Source organism: Sciurus vulgaris (genome assembly GCF_902686455.1).
Source record: "Sciurus vulgaris genome assembly, chromosome: 13".
NCBI classification, from domain to species: Eukaryota; Metazoa; Chordata; class Mammalia; order Rodentia; family Sciuridae; genus Sciurus; species Sciurus vulgaris.
This window is the reverse complement of record NC_136474.1, coordinates 39756762-39772871: the sequence shown is the minus strand read 5'-3', so window position 1 is coordinate 39772871 and position 16110 is coordinate 39756762. Positions and strand designations below refer to the sequence as shown.

The 16110-nt window shown below is 36.6% G+C and overlaps 1 protein-coding gene across 1 annotated transcript in view; it reads left to right on the top strand.

Moving 5' to 3' along the window:
* Positions 1–16110, top strand: part of PTPRM (protein tyrosine phosphatase receptor type M) — an 849607-nt gene that overhangs the window by 564754 nt on the left and 268743 nt on the right. The window contains 1 exon segment of the mRNA XM_079108449.1: positions 5067–5141. Coding sequence (XP_078964575.1) covers positions 5067–5141 — 75 coding nt within the window.

Here is a 16110-nt window from a genome sequence, read left to right as displayed (position 1 = left end):
GTTTCTTTCACTGTGTCTCATGGTTTTTCACCCAGCAGAAAGTCTGGCCAGTTATGCTATTGTGTAGTTTAAACTTCTGACCTCCACTTTATTAGAATTGAGTTACTGCCCAATCTGCTGTGACATCAATGAAGTATTTCTCATCATGCTGATTCACATAGTTAAATAATTATATAAATAACACACTAGTAAGTATGGAAACCTGACAAGTTTGCCATTTCCACAATAGATTGAATTAGATGGTGATTTGGATCATTTTCTTCCATCAGCTAGATTTCATCAATATTGTAATTTGTTTTTCAATTCACCAAAGGATGATTAGGCAGACAGATGACCTGATTGACTAAATATTCCCCACTCATATTTTCTGAGTCATTTGCAAACATTTATACAGCAACAGATTCTATCCAAATAACCTCTTTGGGGGAAATAGGGAAACAGATTTTAATATTCACTGCTTAACATTGTCATTTGTGTTTCATAAAATCATAGTACAGTAGGAAACCTTGGGACATAATCTCCCTCCAGGTCAAACAACACCATTGTGTGCTATTTTGTGAAGTTCTACATGGACAGATCCAGCAGTTCCCCCTTTGCAACACAGCATTATGTTCCACCACCTTTATAATGAGAAATTTTCCCCTTCTTTATACTAAAAATTGTTTTTGCAGCACGGGAGGCCATTCTATCTTGACTCTTTAGTCTAAACATTGAAATAGGTACATTTAATAACTGTATCAGTACTGTGCAATAAAAAATTTTTGAAATTTAAGAGTTCACACATCCTATGTGTTTTGCCATATACTGCTGACAGCATGGTGGCTTAATTGAGTTTTCAGATATTGAACTCCTTTCCTAAGCAGCATCTTAAGTGCACAGATTTCAGTGTATTTTTATAGAGAAAGTATGGAGGTGGATTTGTTTTCACAAAGAAATAGTTTATAATTTCAAGTAAGGGTCTGTCAAAAATATATCTCATACCATTTATAAATTTAAAGTTGTGATTATTTTAATCATATTCCAAAGATATATTTTGACACTCATCATCTCAAGTATGGTCTCATGGAAAACCTAAGATATGTTATTACATTTCTTCATGTTTGGAGGATTGCCTTTATTTTTATATATTCTCCTTTTATTTGTATGTCTAAATGAGATGCCCATAGATACATCTGACCTCAGTTTTTTGACTAAAGACAAATTCATCCCAGAACATTCCCTTTTGAGTTAAAAGATGAAGGCATTATACAGTAGGGTATGAGTGATGTTTGGATGTGATATTCCCAATTTAATCTGTACCATGGAGTGAATGCAAAAGCTATTCTTAGATTCTCCAAATTTTTTTAAAATTAAACTCAAATTTTTTATAGCTGGATTCTTTTAATGACCATTTGTTCCAACTCTTTCTTAGTAGTTAGTGTATGTATTTTCTTTGACTTTTATATACATTATGGCTACCTTATAGTACTGGTCAGGTGGAAACTTTTTATTTAAATTTTGGAAGGTTTTTATGGATGATCAACACTGAACTGACAGGGTATGCTTAAAAATCAAAGTGCATCTTATTAGTAAATTAAATCTTTCGTATTGTGTGGTATATTCATTCTAATTGTAATGACAATTTAAACTATTTACATTACATTAATCTTCTGTAAGATAATTTATCCATTATATGATGCTACCTGTCTCTCTCCTTGACAGTGTAACCATTGATGCTTTCCTCTTATCCATGTTTACTTTTTAAATTATTTGAATGACTACTATTTGTTAGGCATAGACTAATCTATAAGAATCCCAAGTACAGATAGGTAAATATACCAACTTTTGAAGATTTTGAGTTCATAAAATTTTCGGGGTTTTTTGTTTATTTATTTGTGATTTTTGATATGTGGGGGACAGGAGGTTCTATCTTTAATTTGTTCTTTTCTTGTTATGATTTGGCTAATAGCTGTGTACCTAGAAGTCAGAAAAACATCTATATGCAAACATATGCTAAATTCTTTTAAAAAATACTAGAGATGTCAGATTACAAAACTTACCACAGATACAAACTACTCTTTCCATGTAATATTCACCTTAAGGTAAATTTTTTTTGTGAAAAAAATGCTTCATTGTAAGTTTTGTATTTTATTTAACTCAAATTTGTATCGAATGGGAATATGCTTTACTGGAAGACCTTGAGGAAACTTTGAAGGATTTCTATTGTTCTCATAAAATTTCTACACATGTTCAGAAATCTGAATATTTCTTTTTTCAATCACTAGTCTCTTGGAGAAGTTTCTCCAGACTGTATTCCTTTTCACGCTTTTGTTCTAAGAACATCATTTCTAGGCCGTATGGCTACAGAATGAATGAAAGTATACTGATAAAAGGCTGAAAAGAATGTCAAGATGTAAAGCTAAATAAGATTTCTTTTAATTATTCACATTCAATGCCCAAGAAAACAAATTATATAGTAAGGGCACTCGTATGTTAATCTGCTATTATTTAGGCTGTAAATTTAGAAATAGGAACATGTACATACAGCATTCAGAATTTCATAGAGAAAAGTTTTTATTTTCTTAAAATAGTCTGCATAATGTACATGAAGAGTATATTAAGACCCCCTGAGAGGTTCCTAAAAAGAAGAAACCTGAAAAGTTCTTCCGCCCACATGTATTTGACCCGAATTATTTTTCAAAGAATACCAGGGTCATGCAAAAGAGTTTGGCAAATGCCAAATCACTGAATTCCAAAAGATCCCCCTACATGCAACTGAAATGGCACTTTAGATATGTGACCTGTTCAATGCATTATTTACTTTTCCACACACAGCTCCATACCTAAGGAGACCCTAATTTTATTACCATCACATGTTGTCTTCAAAGCATAGGATTGAAATTTGTGACTTTATTTTGCCAAATTTAGTGCTACTCTCTTTTATAATACATTTTTATTGATATTTCAAAGCAGAAATTAGCAAACTTTTATGACAAAGACCAGATAATAAATATTTCGGACTAGGGATGTTATGAAGCCTTGGATTTAATAACCAGTACAGCAAAAAAATAATGACAATAATAATACATTTGTATTTATTTATTTATTTATTTATTTATTTTAGACTTTGTGGGCTATCTGTCACAACAGTTAAGCTCTGCCTTGCTAGACAAAACAGTCATAGGCAACACCTAAGTAATTGACCCTGGACATGTTTCAATATTTTTTTTTTCCTCCAGACTGGTGAACAAGCCCAGGGGCACTCCACTATAAAACTACATCCTGAGCCCTTTTTATTTTTATTTTGACACAGAGTGTTGCTATCTGGTCTCGAACTTTAGATCCTATGGCCTCAGCCTTCCAAGTTATGGGATTTATAGGCATTTATCACTGCACCTGGCCCAATAAAACTTTATTTGTAAAAGGAAGAGGTATGCCTAATGACTCATTTTAAAATAATTTGTAACACAATCAAGCATTTTGGTTGAACTAAAAACAGTATTCACAAATAAACAGTTTACAAAGAGGAACACAGAGATTACAAAAATATCCTTACTGACACACATGGTAATGCTTTTAGCCTTGGATTTGTGGATGCCTGACTGACCACCATAGTGATTTTCAAATAACATTTTGTTCAGATCATTTACCTTTTTGGATGTTAGGAAAGAGCCTGTTTTTCAATAAAACATCATTTTTCTCAAAAGTAGAGCAGGTCAGATCTTCCTGTAAGTAATACATAACAACATAGGAATATGAGTTGAACAACTATAATCTATGACCAAGCAAATATATTATGTATATAGACCTTGGAATTGCTCCCAATCTCATAACAAGTCTTAGAAAAAACATTTTTTCATGTGCAAAGTATATCCATATACAAAATTGCAGAATATGTCATCTCTAGAAAATTGTCTTGGTGTAATGCATTGGGAACTCTATTCTCTGACCAAACAATTTGTTCATCTCACTTAGCAAAACTAGAATGAATTCATTAATAATGTGTAAAAGACTGTCTCGCCATTTTTAAACTCAGTTGCTGCAATTGTGTAGTTTTAAGAAGCAACACTGAATGATGCAGAGGGATATTTCAAAATATTATGCAGCAGCAGTTTGGGGTTTAATTGTCTGCAGATGGTAGATGATCTATTTTCCTTACTCGCTGCCACATTTCTAATAGTGCCCAGGCTGTTCCATGTAAATTAGTAATTTTTCATGTAAGCCTGTCCTTAATTTCCCAATATTTTTTCTTTGCATCATTTTCCAGCTGTATCATGTTAGAACTGATGTTTTAATTTCCTTTTTTTCAATATCTGTTTGTCATAAATGTTAACCACTTACACACAACTGTAGAGGTGTGCAGACAAACCAAGAAGCCAGCCCAGTCCACTTTGAGAATCTTAATCATGTCTTCAGTAACATGTTAATGAGGTTATAGGAAAGGCAATTAGTAGTTTCTGTTCTGTTTTTAACTAATACTTTGAGACACATTTTCTTATTCTCTTAATGTGAAAAAACAAAGATTCCTAAGTGGAAATCTGCATGCAATGTAGTTACAAGAGAAATTGCTCTGCATAAAAACGTTTTTAGTGAAAAAGGATAATATTCTTCACAAAGGTGATTTTAGCAAGAAGAGAAAATATTGTGACTTAAGCAACACATTTTAAATAACCTTATAAATTAGAAGCCTAACGTTTGAATCATCAGAATTAGCAACAAATCACATCACACTGGATTGCAATTGGAACAGTTTAGTCTTCAGCTTAATATAGGACTAACATTTTTCATTTTACTTTATTTTTTCTTCAGTTGATCTATCTAAGATCTCAGCCAAAACTTTTAATTGTTTCAGAGTTAGAAATCCAACTAACTAGCTCTTATTAAGAGAAAATTAATACAGAAAATTCAACATCTTGCTATTGTTTTTTCCTTGCTTTTTTTTTTTTTTTTTTTTTTCCTTTTTTTTGTTGTTGGAACAAAGTTGAGACGATTTGATATACTGATGGAGATTCTTCTTGCTAGCCTAGCTTCAGTCTGGCTTTTTTTTCCCTCATGCATGCTGACCTGGAAATCCTCCTTTGCCTTAGCTGCGATAATCGTGACTCAGCTTACAACACCTTACATTCGCATCGCCCCTGCTGCAGGCGACGGCCAACTAACAGGTCAGATGTTCAAGTATAGATGAGTCATCTTGCCCATTTCCTGCTCATTTTTCTCAGCTTTGTTTCCCCTCTACATTTCCTCCTTTGCTTAAGGCCTGTTTACAATGTTTCAGACCTTTGGTACAGACCTGTGCTTGTATTAAATTAAGTGATATGCTTGGCCTCTTCCGTGTGCACATTTATATCCATGCATTAAATACAACTCCACTGCATGTTTTCATTGTGTGTTTGGTCTGTTGGTATGTTCCTTTCTAGCCTAATGTGATATAGAAATGAAATTTGTTGGACTTGCAATAGCAATGACATCAATTCACAGGATTTCAAAGTTCATAAAGATGTATTTCCAGTTTTCCAAATTATTCTAAAAAGGCATTGAACCCTGAGAGTGAGAGAGGTTTATTTTTCATGTAGTGTCTAGCTTCCACTTTTATTTTCAATGCACAATGCTGTCTGCCTGTATTATTAAACAAAGCCACCCCAAAACATTTTAGAGCGACACTGTCCAAACTGCTTTTTATATATGCACAATTGTTGCAGAGCTTATAGATCCTTGTTTCAAAATAAAGAACTTATATAGAGCAGTATGCACATCAAATGCACTGATTAATTTAGTGAACTTTAGTCTAGTTGAATGGCTTAAGGTCATGGAGCTTAATTGGGTGCTTCTGTATTCCCAGAAATTAGCTTGTCACTCTTAATTCCTCCGAAGATTCATGGACATCTCTATAAATTCATGTAGGAGAGGAGTCTAGTAAAATACTCCAAACACCAGGTGAGTAGGGAGTGAACTCCAGAAAACTTTTGTCTGACAATCAAAGCAAGTCATCACCAAGGTTGCTAATTTAATCACATGGGCAGGACTCAAAATTCTGATCTCAGAAGGAACTGTGATAGTGTAGACTATTGCATATAAGTAGGCATGATTAAAGCCAAGTAGAAAACACATGACAGCCTTACACATAATTTCCCCTCCAGCAATTGTTTTTTTGTATAAGAAACTAGGCAAAATCCCCTAACATTTAAGGAAATGATAAAACTTAACTTAGGATAAGAAATCATAAATGTTTAGATCATTCTGTGAGCTCATTATTTTGTAAAATAAAGCAACTGAGACTGAGGAAAAGTATAGGCTGATGTGATGAGGTAAAGAAGTGTAAAATAATTCTATTTCCTTCTCCACTACATTTCTGTACCTATTTTTAGTTCTCTATGTCATAACCTAAAAGCTCCAAGTTTTCTTACATGTGTTTCCCCTGCTTTCCAGTTTCTGTTAAGCATATTTCTTGTAATGAATAAGGTTCTCCTTGTTACATACTCTTCCTTATCCTGAACTTCTGATGTGTTCTTCCCAACTGGAATAGTACCTAAGGTTTGGTTTCTATCTTTAATGAAAATCCATCTCCCTATAACCCTGATATTTAAAGATTGGCTCATGACACTGTGTGTAGGCTTTGGTGTCCACCTTGAGGGTTATTTGAGATCCTTTAGTAAGTCTGACCCCTTCTCTCCCAGTTTATCTGAGCTGGCACCAGTCTTGTCAGAACATCATTAAAAATGGTTGGCCCCACACCATAAAAGGAGTATGTAGGAGAAACATAGTTAAATAACTCCTTTTTCAGTCTTTTCCTATAATCCTGTCATAAAATGGAGCATGGTGTTTACTAGGTGTGAAGCCAGTGAAGCTTTGAATATTGTATGATGAAGATAGCTCAGAAAACAGACACACTCTAAGACTTTGAGACCCAGCACAGGTTGTTATTTGGAACTAGTCTGTGAAGGGCACACATTGTCAACACAGTGTATAGCTGCCATCTCTCTAAGGGCTGCATGTGGTCTGCATCATTCAAAAACCAGTGAAAAAATGACTTCTGTTCTTGCTTCTATTAGTGCTGCTGGTTTCCATGATGGTTCATCTTATCAGAAGAAATGCAATTTCTCTTTTGCATTTTCCATCTGAACCAACCATCCACTTTGATAGCAGTCACACTGTCTTTTTTAAATAGATTTATTCCCTAGTCTAGAATGTAAGCCTGAGACTCAATTCATTCAATCATTTTTGACAGTTATTCAGCAACTTCTGTGTCGAGGTATGGATCAACAATTCTTACAAAGTCTTACTTCATGTGGTTGCCCAGACATCTTGGTATCGGATTTCTTAGCATCAGTAAACTTCTGTACACACATACTATTATGAATGAAAAAAAATCATATCCTACTTGTCATTTAGCAAAGCTGAGAAGAGACAGCAGTTTTAGAACTGATGGGGGAAAACTCAATGCATGTTTCAAAACCTTTACCCTCATGTCGGACAGCTTAGGAAATGGCCAGTAAGTCAGCTCTGAACTTTCACATCAGTGACACCTTGAAGAGTTGTAGTTTTGTTTACTAGATCAGCCCTTCCCTTTCCGGAAGTCAGGAGGTAATATGGGAGGGATGCATTCTGAAGAGACTTTAGCTTTTTTGTTGTTCATTTTAACTGTGCCGACTGACATCTTGCCCCTTGAATCCTGTTCAGCACTGCCCTTCCACTCAGTAGCTTCTATGGGATTGTGAGTCCTTGACATCACTGTTCCTCTTGTACTAGCTGGCACTGCATGCTGCCTAGGCTTGCCTTGCTGTGCTTAGCACATCCCTTGCTTGCCCACCACAATAAAAGCACTATGTGATTGAATTTTTTGAGCAAATGGCCCAGATGCCAGGAGGGTTCCAAAGGAGTGCCAGGTATAGAATGCAAGCATGTTTCATAGGAGGTCCTAATGTTGAACCTGGGGATTGTTCTTAAACTGTTGTCCTTGGTCAAAAGTGAGAAATGCATTGTGACGTAATGCAAACACATAGACATAGGTTTAACTGAAACAAAAGCTTTACAGATCCTTCTGCCAGCACTATCCACTGCCTGAGATGCCCTCTGATGTTTTCTGTTCTAACATACTATTTCATTTTATGAGCAAATTCTGTTGCTACCTACTAAATTTATTTTGTTTCCCAATAATGGGTTGTAACCCACAGTTTTAAAAAATATATGTTGCCAAAGCAATGGACTTAGGAGATTGTGAAAAGGAACAGAATGTCCAATTGGAGTGACATTCTCTAACTCTCAATGTGGGTCCTGTGTGTGTGTGCACACCCGCAAACTCAGACCTACTCTAGAAAGTGAACAGTGTGTTCTAGAAGCAGGAAATGCATCTAGTCTCTACTTTGTTCCCTTTTTGTTGTGATTCACTGTTGCATAATCTAGAACTACCTTGAGAATAAAATGGAAAGTTGAACAGATTAGAAAATTTTCTTTAATAATCATTTAATGTTACAAATGTGTTCAGGCCATTTATATTAAGACAATTCTGTTTAATAACTCAGCCAATTCTGAGAGTGATTTCCTTAAATAATATTTTATGGACCATTTGTTTAGCTCATGTACAATATAGTAAGATCTGTAGCCTAGAATATTTACAAAAATATTTATGAAGTGATTTTGGGGTTCAGATATAAGCATGATCTATCAGAACATGTAGAGTTGCTTGCTTGATATAAACAAGTAGTACCTTAAAGAAAGAGAGAAAAAGAGACAACTAGCCAGCTATTATTCACACATAAAGTTTCAAGTTTTGAAAAATATACACACAGCATATTATTTTTTGTCAAAGATTAAATACAGACAGACATTAGAGGATTGAAAGTAGATTTTATTCAGCTGACAGTAGGTGAAGGAGCTGAGTTCCATTTTGATTTGTAAGGAGGTAACTGGGCCTTTTCAAGAGACAATGAGGGAGTAGGGAGAGGGATGAGTGGGGCCCAGTAAGGAAGTGAAACATTACAAAAAACCAGAAGGTTGGTCCAGGATAGTCTGTGGACTGGTGCTTAAGGAAGTCAGGATGCTGCACTCACTCCAGAGGCTGGAAATGGAGGCCTCATCCTGAGGTGCTGGCAGGACCACGCTGAATGTTTTGGGCAACTTTGAGATTTCTCAGTCATTTTAAGGCAGGCTACAGTCAATCTAGGGGTAGGGCTAGAGCAGTTGGAAACCTTGTTTGTTAGTGCTTGTTCATCTCTTCAGAGGCCATAGCTGAGGCCTTGTAGAGAAGAGAGACCAATACGAAGAGAACTTTGTCAGGATAGGGGCAAATACATTGTGAAATAAATCCTAAGAGATTGAATTGTATCCCTAATGTGACTTTTTAAAAAGATTGCCAATTCCCTAAAAATATATAAATATGTATGTGTTCATATATACATACATATATACATATATATACACACACACACACACACACACACACACACACACACATATATATATATATATATATATATATATATATATATAGAGAGAGAGAGAGAGAGAGAGAGAGAGAGAGAGAGAGAGAGTTCATGACAGGACAACCCCTTAACTGGGTCCCCAAGGAGAGAGGAAAGGAACAGTATAGAGAACGTTCTACATTTTGGGCCCATCTGGAGCCTTCCACATACATTATTCTCCAAAGCCTCTCTACAGCCCCATGAGGGAGAAATATCCTTACATCTTACCATTGGGAAAAGGAAGCTCAATGTCATGGCATTCACCAGTATGGGCCCCAGAAGTCCCATGTTCGGTTAAGACTGGGGAATTAGTTGGATCCCAGGCTTTCTGATTGGAGCCCTACTTTGATCCCACCATAGTGCATTTTGATGTGTACCTCGGCACTCTCAGCTTCTCCTGGACCCTCCAGGCCTCACTTGGGTTTCCACCAATACCCCATTCTCCTGGGCTCCTGGCCACCTTGCCTTCTGCCACGCCTTTGTTTATCCCCAACCCTGAGGAAATCCCTTTTCCTGCTTTCTCTACCCCTTTTCTATCCTTCCAGATGTGGCTGGAGAAATAACAGATGTGTACTGTGGATCCTCTACCATGAGTGTTTCCTTCTAATCCCCAAATTTCCTTTCCTCTGCAGGAGTACCCTGCTGCCGTCCACCCCACCCAGACTCCCCTCTCAGACACGTGCCAGGGCCGCGAGGTGACTTGATCAGGAGCTCCCTTCTTCTTTTATTTATGGCACCCTCTCTCTGGTGCCCTGGGTTAGACTTGGCACAGTGGCCTTTCCAATGCCCCTGGAGGTGGAAGCCTTTGGGTCATAGAGAAGGAAAACTTCTCCTAAGGAGCAAAAATCATGGTTAAAGTCCAACAACAATAGCCTAAAGAAATTTCTGGGCCTCCCACCAATGCACATGTCCTTATCAATATAAAATTTTCAGTGTCCTGAAGCCTATACTACACTATAAGTTTGTCCTACTGTGTTTGCAAAAATTGAAGCAGAGTACTAGGCCTGGTATGTCACCAAATTCATGTATTACAGCCCTAGGCAAGAACTAAAACTAGGCCAAGAGGCTCAAGTAGGACCTTTAAATTTGGTGATGACTTTAAATTTGGTATGTGGAGGGAGGGGAGCTGGTATGTTGGGGAAAGCAAGAATTTCAAATCCTTCATTCAACAAATGCCTTGATCAGTTACCAGATGAAAGCCCCCCGCCCCCCACCCCCAGAGCTGGCAACTTTATAAAGTGTCTGGTCAAACTATGTTCTATGGAGTTCCATGGACATACCTCAGGAATTACCTTGCAACAGGGCTCTGGTTGAAGCAGTGACTTCCCTAGGTTCTGAGGTGGTCAGAGCAGGGGCTCTGGAACTAAGCTACCTGAGTTCAAATCACGGCTCTGCCACCAGCAGGCTAAACTTGGGCTCACCTGTGAAGTGGGAATTACAGTCGTTTCCACTCATAAAGTTGTTGTCAGGTGTCTTTCTACCCTAACACTGTATTCTCTTTTAATTATGGGAAGAATGCAGACTCTTTCCATTCCTTCACTGAGCACGTATATCCTGAGTGCCTAGTGCATACTACATACTATGTGAGCCTCTTGGAAAATTTCAGTGAACAAAGGATCTAAAACTCAGGTATACTGAAAGCTTACTTTCTATCTACAATAAACTTTTCCCCAGTCCCTGCATTAATTAGTAACTTTAGAAACTTCCACACCTTTCTATGTGTGAGAATATACAAACACACACCATTTTTTTTTTTTTTTTTTTACTACCATTTACTAACAGGATACTGTCGCTTGGATTTTGCACTTACCATGTCACACATTCACCTTTAAAGTCACCAAGTTACCACATACCAATCCAAGACACTCTTTAATATTTGATATAATTCTTCTGTCAGGATATATTATGGTCTATTCACCCACTCTATGGCTAATGGACAATCAGATTTTTCCCACTTTTTTTTTCTTTCTGTTAAATAACAACAACAAAAGCTAGAATAAATAACCATTGACCATTTACATTTCTTCGTATCTATTCATGTATCTTCTTTCTTGTAGGTTGCAATTCTTTTGATTTTGTTCATTGTGTCTTTTAGCATAAAGAAGATTCCAGTTTTAGATAATCAAAAGTTTTTCATTTTTCAATATTTTTCCAAGGCTTATCTTTTGCTTTAGATCCTCCCATGTCTTAGGTTATTTGCCACTGTGAATTTTCTTATAACATTTTCATAGTATTCTCTATATTTAGTTCTTGAATTCATCTAGAAATTACTATTGATACAATGTGACATATTGCTGGGAAACAGATCTAACTTTTCTCCAGACAAATATCCAGGTAGACCAGCACTTTTTATTAAATAATGTTATTCTCTTATAGAATCAATATGCTTCATTGTCATATATGAATTTTTCATATATATCTGGAATTCCCAGATTAGATTCTGTTATGGTCTTCTTCATCTTTTCCTATACTTTTAACATCATCTTTCAGTACAGAGGCTTCTCAATGACATTTCTCTCCTTATTCTTTGTCAAAAGTTGTATCACTTACCTTCCAATATCTATATACTGATTCTTTCAATGATCTACAAGGTCTTACCTAAACTGACCCCTGTTATTATTTTTTAAACACTTTTGTCTTTCTCTTCCTCTACTTCATTCCACACCAGTCATGTTCTCCTCTTATGGTTACTTGAACATATCAGTTGTTAGTAAGATCTTCAGCTACCATAACAAAATACCTGAGATAACCCACTTATAAAGAGGTAAGGTTTATTTTGGCTCATGGTTCCTGATGATAGCTTAGTCCATGGGCACTTGGCCCTGTTCCTGTAGACCTTGGCAACACAATACATCATATAAAATATTGAATGGCAGAGGAGACATGTTCACCTCTTGGTAGTGGGGAAACAGAGTAAAAAGAAAGGATCAGGGTCATAATATCCCCTTCAAGGGCATACCCCCATTGACCTATCTTCTGCTAGGCCCCACCTCCTAAAGTTTCCACCACCTCCTGGTAGTACCTGAAGCTGGTGACCAAGCCTTTAACACATGGGCTTTTAGGGGACACTTTTTAAAAGAAAAAAAAAAAAAAAAACAGTATCAGCCACACTTTCATCTTTGAGCTTTGCTATTCCCTTACTTGGGAATCATCCTTGATAATCCTTCAGATAATCCCTTCGCTAACTACCTCCTTACTTTCTCAACAAAGGGTCATAACAATTCCAGAGAAGCCTACCTGATTGCTGCTGATCCTTCTTAATGCTATTCCTTGCCACAGAACTGCTTCCCCACTCTTTTGCATTTCTCTCTGCTGCTTTCTCCTTTTTCATAGTGCCTTTTATACTTGCTGGTCCTATTTGATACCATCTCCCCGACCCCTATTTTTTTGTTGTTGTTGTTGTTGTTGTTGTTGCTGTTGACTGTGTTCTGATCTCAGAAGGTGGCCTGGTACAGGCAGTCAAGAAAATATCATGCTACTGAAATTCCCTTGGATTCTTACTGTGGAAAAAATGGTATTTTTCTCCATTTAATCACATCTCATTGTAAGACTCTTCGTGTAAATTTGGAGTGTTCTGTAGACCCAGTTTTTCCAAGTCTCCTTCCAAATTATATTACAGATTCAAGATCTTTCACCATCTCCCAGCCACCCTGCCTACCCGGACTGCTGCCCAAGCACTTTAACCATCTTCAGTTCACGTGCCACATCGCAGGTGGACTGTTTCTAAGGGAAGTCTGGTCCCCTCAGATAGCCTCCTCCTCTGCTTAGAACACTTTCCAGATTTCATAGCATAAAAGGTCTCATGGCTTGGCTATGGTCCCCACAAACCCCCATCTCTGCCTCTCTTTCCCACTCAGTGCTAATATTCTTTCTGTTTCTCTAGGACAACATTCAATATTATGTGCTTTGTGTGCCCTTTATTTTCCCCTCAACCTCATCTTGTAGGGTTGAGTATCCCTTATCAGAAATAATTGAGATCTTCATATTTTAGGTTTCAGCATTTGTTTTTCAGATTTTAGAGTATCTGTATGTATATCTTGAGATTTCATGGTGTGGGACCCAAGTCTAAACACAACATTCATTTATGTTATATACATACCTTATACACATATCTTCAAGGTAATTTTATATAACATTTTAATAATTTCATGGTGTGGAATTTTCCACTTGGGACATCATGGTATTCAAAGAGTTTCCAGTTCTAGAGCATTTGGAATTGGGGATGATCAACCTGTATCTTCCCGTCAACATCTAAGAGCCAGTGCCATGTTATTCCCTTAAAGAAGACTTTCTACTCTACTATCCAAAAGTGGAGTGCCTTGCTGGGCCTTAGTTACTGTCACATGCTGTCTTAATGCCTGTGTCTCCTGCTAAGGGTGTGTCTCCAGTTACCAGAATTCATCAGTCTGGTTCGCAGTGTAGCTTGTAGATACCCAGTGGGTATTCCAAATGATTTGCTGGATAACAACTAGTGACCTTTCTTATTAAATGCATTCCTAGGTTTGTTTAGACCATTCATCACTATTATGAGTACATTTTCAACAGATTTTCATTATGGTCAGAAATATTTTTAGATTGTTTTATTTTTCCTACTTTGGACCAATTTTATGTTACTCAAATCTAAAACATTCCTTCTTTATATTATATATATTTTCTAATTCAGTAGACCTTTCTATTACAAATAACATAAACTAATGGTTTTTCAATTCACTTATGAAAGCACAGTTTTTAATCAGCCATTTCTTTTGACAAGAGTTATAAAAAGGTTTAATTTTAAGTTATTTTTAAAAGAATAACCAACTCATTTGCACCAAAATTATCTATTTTATTGCCACTCCCCAAATTCTGTATAATTTTCTACTTTCACCTGTCAGGCCAGTCAGGGATCCTTGGTACTAATTATAAGGAGTAAACATGACAGAGCTCTGACACAGACAGATGATATTTTGCCTTCTGTGGACCCAAGATTCTGTATTTGTAAGATGAAGGTATAACTGAAATCCAATCTGAGCCATATTGAGTAACTGGCAGATGGGGTGTGGCTTAAAGATGTGGGGATTGTTCCCTAAACTTATCAGTCAATGACAGGAAGAGCAGATGCAAAGGGCCTGAGAAGTATGGCCAAATATGAAGAATTGCAACAGCACATTGTGGGTGGAAAGCAGGAAGCAAGGATGTGTGGGTTGAGCAGCAAGGCTGTGTTACATTAAGGACTTTGGTCTGCAGTTCAGGGACAGTAGCGAGCAGTTAAAGTATTTTCATGAGGCACAGACAGGATCATTTTACCCCATACACCCCATTTACACTAGAAACAATCAAGGAGAGATGAACAAGGCCAAAAGATGGAAAGTGACACTCTAATAAATGCAATACCATCCAACAACCTAAGATAGAAGAACAGAGTGATTGTTTGTGACTACAAGAGCTAAATGCCAAGAAATTAATACAGTGAATGCTGGCCATGAATGAGTGGTCTTGTGCATTGAGCCTGGAAGAGCACATGATAGGGAAATAAAGTTAAGGAATAGGATCAGGTATATGAATAGAACTTTGAGTCCCTTCTACAGGGAATGTTTTCTTCAGCCCTCTGCCTGAGATGATCCCTTCAATTGAGATTCATTCCTTTGTGAATCAAAACTGATTAAGGATAATAAAACTCAGTTGTATATTTGAATATATTGGTGATGAAATTAATATTGCATCTTCTTTAGCTGCACACAGTTATGTTCTGACCTCCCAAGAGTTTGACCAGTAGACCCATGAGGAGTTGTGTCTCAGGAGATTGTTGATTGCATTTACATTAATATTTATACAAATACAAAGAAACATTTTAATCTGCTATAACAGGGGCCATATTCTACTGTCACTCAGTGTTTAGCACCTGAAAGACACTTAGAGACTCACTATTATTTTCTGATGGAATGAAGTCATTCATAAATGATAAGATTTCCTTGAAGGCATGAACTCATTTCCAAGCTACTTTTTTTTTTTTTTTTTTTAAATAACATCCCTGCCCCAGAAGAGCTTTCAACGGTGATTGTAGTTAAAATGTGTGGTGTTTCAGAAAGTGCAGTGTAAATAGATTACCTCTGTCCAGCTTCCTTCAGACAGATTTATGAAGTGCATGCCATTCAGTTCTGACAGAGTCAAAGTTGAACCTTTCAGACCCTAAAATATTTAACTGTATTTAACTGTACTCTGAGGGCTGTTCTCTGCATTATTAGGGAATTTTATTCATTCCTTCATCCTTTACATTGATGTGCTTCTCATCCCCATGGAGAACTTTCATTATAACTAGCTCTACAGAGAACGGTAACATGTGCTCCTTGCTCTCAGAGAATTTATATTTGTGGCAATTGTTAAGACCAACATAAATAATTCAATAAAGTAACCTACCAAATTCACTAATATCTTATGATAACGATTAGTGGGTAACAAAATAAGCTAACATATATCCAGTTGTACTCTAAACCATAATAATATCTATACAATACTGAAGTAATTTTTCACACCAGACACTTCAAAGAAGCTTTGGGTGAAATCTGAGGGAAGAAAATGCCTCCTTTAGGTTTCCTTTATAAATAAAAATGGTCAAACTGTTCATTACATTGATAATCAACAGATTGGAAATAGTGACTGAATTCAAACTACCATCTTCCTACTAACAAGGTAT